The 6,845-nt window shown below is 50.0% G+C and overlaps 1 protein-coding gene across 1 annotated transcript; it reads right to left on the bottom strand.

The window, feature by feature from the left end:
* Positions 1–2,688: 2,688 nt before the first annotated feature.
* Positions 2,689–4,672, bottom strand: LOC134037107 (piggyBac transposable element-derived protein 4-like). The gene is made up of 3 exons (XM_062482436.1): positions 4,584–4,672; positions 2,955–4,499; positions 2,689–2,809 (listed from the first exon to the last, which is right to left on the bottom strand). Exons 1-3 carry the CDS (start codon positions 4,670–4,672, stop codon positions 2,689–2,691), a joined length of 1,755 nt encoding a protein of 584 aa, XP_062338420.1.
* Between the last annotated feature and the right edge of the window lie 2,173 nt (positions 4,673–6,845).

Genomic DNA, 6,845 nt, shown 5'->3' with positions numbered 1-6,845 from the left:
ACCCAAAGGTTCATAACGAACCATTGTTGTGTTTACCCAATTTTACCCAATACAAAAACAAATAAAAATAATTTTCTTTTAACCATTCCAATGTGGGGGGTCTGAGACAGCCCGACAGTTAAAAGAAAATGCTTCACTTTGTTTTTGTATGAGGTAAATTTGTCGCAATACGACGGTGGGTCACAATGACTGATGGGTCAGAATGACCCGAAGATAACACAAGGGTTAATGAGTGTGCCAAATTTCACAACTTTTTACCATACGGTTCTAGGGGCTGCCATAGACTCCAATGGCAGAAGAAGTGTAATAATAAATATAGCTGCAAGCAGCAATGAGGTGGCCAAGCAGTCGAATGACCCATAAAACATGTTGTACATCCTCAGAAGAGGGTTACGAGTACACGCAACAAGTTTGGTGTGAATCCATCAAAGATTTGCTGAGATACGACCCAACTTCCTGTTTGCTGGCTTAACGGCACATTTTGATTGGCCGTACCGGGCAAACGGTTTTGAAAATCCAAAAAACATATGATGTCTTTTGTGAGGCTTGGTCTGAAGATGATCTCTGCCAAATTTGGTGAAGATTGGAAAACATTTGAAGGAGGAGTACAGAAAAAACGTTTTTTCAGTAATTCAAAATGGCGGCCGCATCAATTCGGCTGTTATCACAAGTTATCATGTGTCACACACGGGATGTCCCAAGATATCATGAGACAAAGGAATCACTTAATAAAGGCAAATGAATCAACAGTTATTGGCCAAAACACATTTTTGCATCCTGCGGCCACGCCCAGTGATCACATGACACCAAATTGTTTGGACATCCTCAGATGAGGGTTCCGAGTCATCATACCAAGTTTGGTGTTGATTACTCAAGGATTGGCTGAGATATGACCCAACTTCCTGTTTGGTGTCTTTGCTGCCGATTTTGATTGGCTGTACCGGACAAACGGTTTTGAAAATCAAAAATCTTTGGATAAATTCTGTGAGGGTTGCTCTGAAGATGATGTGTGCCAATTCTGGGGAAGATTAAAGAAAAATTGTAGGAGGAGTAGGCTTTCAAAGGTTTTCGATAAAACCGGAAATGGCGGAAAATCTATATAACCGGAAATTGACGTCATAGGGTGTGTTGAACTCGTCTTGACCCAGGGAATCCAATGGTACCTCATTTTTGAAAATCGGTCATACGGTTCAAAAGTTACGTGTGTAAACACAAGTCCAACTTTGACCCGTTGGTGGCGCTAGAGTGCTCCAATGGGAGACATGAAACTTTGTTAATATAAAGAGGGGACTGTGCTTAATGAGTGTGCCAAATTTCACAACTTTTAACCATACGGTTCTAGGGGCTGCCATAGACTCCAATGGCAGAAGAAGTGTAATAATAAATATAGCTGCAAGCAGCAATGAGGTGGCCAAGCAGTCGAATGACCCATAAAACATGTTGTACATCCTCAGAAGAGGGTTACGAGTACACGCAACAAGTTTGGTGTGAATCCATCAAAGATTTGCTGAGATACGACCCAACTTCCTGTTTGCTGGCTTAACGGCACATTTTGATTGGCCGTACCGGGCAAACGGTTTTGAAAATCCCAAAAACATATGATGTCTTTTGTGAGGCTTGGTCTGAAGATGATCTCTGCCAAATTTGGTGAAGGTTGGAAAACATTTGAAGGAGGAGTACAGAAAAAACGTTTTTTCAGTAATTCAAAATGGCGGCCGCATCAATTCGGCTGTTATCACAAGTTATCATGTGTCACACACGGGATGTCCCAAGATATCATGAGACAAAGGAATCACTTAACCCTCACGCTCTCCTCATTGTCTATGCAGCCTGAACTTATCCTTCGCGCTGTCTCCGGGTCATTGTGACCCACAGCGTTGTCTATTACGCCACCTTCGCGCTGTCTCGGGGGTCGTTGTGACCCACAGCGTTGCATATTATGCAACCTTCGCGCTGTCTCGGGGGTCATTGTGACCCACAGCGTTGCATATTACGCCACCTTCGCGCTGTCTCGGGGGTCGTTGTGACCCACAGCGTTGTATATTACGCAGAAGACCGCTGTGGGTCACAAGGAACCGGAGACAGTGCGGGGTCTCGTAATAGACAACACAGACGTTGCCGTGTCTAACAAAAAGGCAGAGACAGCGCAATAAACAAGTATCTCTCTGGTGGTCTAGTGGCAAGAATGTGGGGCTTTCAGCTCCGTGGCCTGGGTTCGCTTCACAGTCAGGGCAAATATGATTTCATTTTTATTTAGACGGATAATGTTTCACTTCACTATTTTTGTATTACAAAAGGTTGTCAGCACGAGGGTGGCGTAAAAGACTAGGTATGGTGAGTCACAGCGCAGACTAGGATACAGCGCGAGAGTGTACTAATAGGCTAGGCAGACAAGGCTAGAAATAAAAGGGTTCACTTTATTTATTTATTTTTATTATGAAAAAGTTGTCACAACGTCAGTTTGCTTCACCACGACCCCGAAACGGCACGAGAGTGGCGTCATAGACTAGGAAGACAACGCGAGGAATAAAATCAAATGTTTCACTTTATTTTTGTATCATGAAAAGTTGTCACACCACGCATGACACCGTGCTTCACAACGACCCGCAGACAGCACTAGGGGTAGAACCTCCAGCCCGCCGTCCTGATACATCATCTATACATCCCATGCATGTGTTGGTAGTAGCGTTAGCAGCGCTGTGGCTTGAGCAAAGCCCTCTTCTGCACACGACTGAGTTGTTCAGTCTTCTGCACACACTCCCGCGGGTCGTCCAGGGTCAACGGGAACCTCTCCTTGGCCGAAGCCCAGCTCGGTGGGGCATGTGGGGCAGTATACATGCGAACAGGATTTGCAGACAGGCCTCTTACACCCGCGACAAACGGTGAACGTTTTACGGTCCTTCTTCACCGGGCAGACTTGACATCTCTTCCTCTTACTGGCAGGGACCGGCGACGTCGGTCCTGCCGATGAGGCGGCGGTGGCGGCTGCTGCCGCTGCCGCTGCGCCATCCTCTCCGGGTCGCCGTTGAGGAGGCGGATCGCGACAGCTGGCCATCCGTAGATCTTTCACAACCGCGGCAGCAGCTCCAGTGCGGGGCAGACATCGTCTTCTTTCGATCAGCGGAGTCACGAGGGCCCTTCCGAGTTGCTCGAGGAAAAACCTTCTCTTGTTGCGCTTACGCGGCATCCAGTTGGGGTTGACCTCTCTCCATATCACAAAGGCGTTGTAGGAGGAGACGTCAACGATGTTGCTGAAGATGACGAGGGGCCAGCGGGCCGTCTTCCTTTTACAGCTGTAGGCCGTGATGACCTTATCCAGATTGTCGACTCCGCCTTTGTTCAAATTATAATCCAGGACGATGGTCGGTTTGCCGTCGTTTCTGTCACTGATTTCAGCGTCTGTGTGGCGTGTGCTCATGAGTAAAACGTTCTTATTTTTCTTCGCGAGGTAGGAAACCAGAGTGGTGGTTGGAGTGAAGGCGAACTGCGACGACAGCACCCGTCGCGTCTTCGTCGTCAGCAGCTCGGACGGCAGCTCGGCCCTGTTCTTTCGCACGGTGCCAACCACGGTCATGTTTCTCGTCGCCATGAGCTCTCGTCCGAGTTCGTAAGAGGTGAAGAAATTGTCACACGTCACATTGCGATCCTTCAGGCCCTCTGTCACGTCGAGCACGACGCGCATCCCCTGGTTCCTCTCCGGGACTCCGTCCATCTGCTTCCCGGTGTAGACTTGCATCTTCCAAGCGTAGCTTGATTTTGCATCGCACGCCACCCACGACTTGATGCCGTATTTCGCCGGTTTGCTTGGCATGTACTGCTTGAAAGGACACCGTCCTCTGAACGCGAGCAGTTGTTCGTCCACGGTCACTTCGGGCCCTGGGTCGTAGAGGCGTGGTAATCTCTCTACCCACATATCCCAGACCTCTCTTATCGCCGCCAACTTGTCCGTCGCGCGTCTCGCCGCTCGTGTCCCACGGTCGTCAAATCGTATCAACGTCGAATAGGTGTAGAAGAGTTTCAGCTGCATGGTAGCGCGGAAAATCGCTCTGCCGCTTTGCGCGTCCCATAGACTGGCGGCCGCTTCGCCTCGGGACTTGTACACCCCTGCCAGGATTAGCAGCCCTATGTAGGCACGTAGGTCAGTGGCGTCCATGGCTTTCCACTCCTCTCCGCGTTTCAGATAACCTTCCCGATTTGTCACGTCCAAGATTACTCTTTCGATTTGTGGCGTGACAAAGAGTAAAAATGCGGAGACGATGTCGTGAGCGTGGGAAACGGCGTAAGCTGTGGGTCCTCTGGGGGTCCTCTCCGTACTGTCACGTTGCGACAGCAGCCTCGGATTCCTCCGATACGCAATCGAACGCCATTCAATTTGGCCGTTTTTCGACAAGAAAGTATCTCTGTCGATTTGAGGGGCTTGGTCGGCGGCGACGGCACCGTCGTCGTCGTGGTTGACTGCGTCATACTCTTGCCCGTCTTCCTCTTCCTCTTCTGACACATGCTCCGCGTACTCTTGCCCGTCTTCTTCTTCCTCCTCCTCTTCTGCCACATTCTCTGCACACTCTTCCCCGTCATCTTCTGACACATCCTCGGCCTCCTCTTCAGACTCACTTTGCTCGATGTTGGCAAACATCTGCTGTAGAACTTGCAGCGCACTGAAATCCCGAGCCATAGCTGCGTTACCCTAGACAGAAGCTGTCCTGACCCCCACGGAATGTGTGTTAGTAGCACTTGTCTACAGCTTACGTGATTGCATGGACAAATTATTCTAAGGACGCCTCCCTAATTCGACCGCCAAAGAGCGATCAAGAATTGTCGAATCGTAAAAGGCGGTTGGACAAAAAGAAAAAAAAAAAATTACAAAATAAAATTGAAATAAAATAATATAAAATAAAATACACGAATAAAGTGGACGAGACGAGGTCGGAGAGATGCGTCGATTTCATCTGTCTCCCTTCGTTCCGACCTTATCAATTTAATCTAGGTCGACGTGGCCAGTCTGATTCCAAAGGGGGGCCGCAGCCGCACGGCCGCTCGGCAGACGGGTCCGACCGCGGTTACCATTTGTCTCCAGCCCTTCCGACCTTATCAATTTAATCTAGGTCGACGTGGCCAGTCTGATTCCAAAGGGGGCCGCAGCCGCACGGCCGCTCGGCAGACGGGTCCGACCGCGGTTTCTCTGAAGCCAGACGTCACGTGGCCCGTCTGCTTGCAACTTGGCAGAAGGGTCCGACGGCGGTTTTCTCTGGTTCTCTGGTTGGAAAAAAAAAAAAAGTGGTGAGAGAGGTCCGGCCGCGGTTTTCTCTGGTTGGACCAAAAAAAAAAAAAACAATAAAAAAAAAACTAAGTGGTGAGAGAGGTCCGGCCGCGGTTTTCTCTGACGCCAGACGTCACGTCGCCCCGTCTGCTCGCCGAGGCCGTCCTACCTGCAAACTTGGCAGAAGGGTCCGACCGCGGTTTTCTCTGACGCCAGGCCAATTCTCCCGCCGAGAGGGATCGCCAATCGTCGAATCGTAAAAGGCGGCGCGCGCGCGGTTGGACAAAAAGAAAAAAACAAAAATTACAAAATAAAATTGAAATAAAATAATATAAAATAAAATACACAAATAAAGTGGACGAGACGAGGTCGGAGAGATGCGTCGATTTCATCTGTCTCCCTTCGTTCCGACCTTATCAATTTAATCTAGGTCGACGTGGCCAGTCTGATTCCAAAGGGGGGCCGCAGCCGCACGGCCGCTCGGCAGACGGGTCCGACCGCGGTTACCATTTGTCTCCAGCCCTTCCGACCTTATCAATTTAATCTAGGTCGACGTGGCCAGTCTGATTCCAAAGGGGGCCGCAGCCGCACGGCCGCTCGGCAGACGGGTCCGACCGCGGTTTCTCTGAATCCAGACGTCACGTGGCCCGTCTGCTTGCAACTTGGCAGAAGGGTCCGACCGCGGTTTTCTCTGACGCCAGGCCAATTCTCCCGCCGAGAGGGATCGCCAATCGTCGAATCGTAAAGGCGTCATTAGACTCAGGGGAGATGTTGGAGGCGTGGATCAAACCTCGTCAAGTTGAGAGAGCCTAATGACGCCTACCTAATTCGACCGCCGTAATTGACAACGCAGACACTGCGGTGGGTCACAACGACCCGCGGACAGCTCCACCTAGTGTTAACTAGTGATATAACCTGATATATAAACTTCTGGGGCGGGCGGCGGGTTCACAATTGACAACGCAGACACGACGGTGGGTCACAATGACCCGAAGGTAGCTCCACCTAGTGTTAACTAGTGATATAACGTGATATACACACTTTGACAACGCAGACACTGCGGTGGGTCACAATGACCTGAGGGCAGCGCGAGTGTGCCTCCTAGTTTTAACTGTTGATATTATGTGATATACCCCTCCCCTACGTATCTATGTTTTTATATTAGGAAGAGTCGCACCGAGACGGCGGTGGCAGGGTTAATACAAAAATAATAATTATTTTATTTTATTTTTATAAGGTAAAGGTAGCACAAGGGGTAAGAATGGGCATCGCAACACGACGGTGGGTCACAATGACCCGAAGGTAGCACAAGGGGTAGGAATGGGCATCGCAACACGACGGTGGGTCACAATGACCCGAAGGTAGCACAAGGGGTAGGAATGGGCATCGCAACACGACGGTGGGTCACAATGACCCGAAGGTAGCACAAGGGGTAGGAATGGGTATCGCAACACGACGGTGGGTCACAATGACCCGAAGGTAGCACAAGGGGTAAGAATGGGCATCGCAACACGACGGTGGGTCACAATGACCCGAAGGTAGCACAAGGGGTAGGAATAGGCATCGCAACACGACGGTGGGTCACAAT

The sequence above is a fragment of the Osmerus eperlanus genome, chromosome 2 (genome assembly GCF_963692335.1).
Source record: "Osmerus eperlanus chromosome 2, fOsmEpe2.1, whole genome shotgun sequence".
NCBI classification, from domain to species: domain Eukaryota; kingdom Metazoa; phylum Chordata; class Actinopteri; order Osmeriformes; family Osmeridae; genus Osmerus; species Osmerus eperlanus.
Note: the sequence above shows the minus strand (reverse complement) of the source record. Positions and strands in the feature narration are given on the sequence as shown.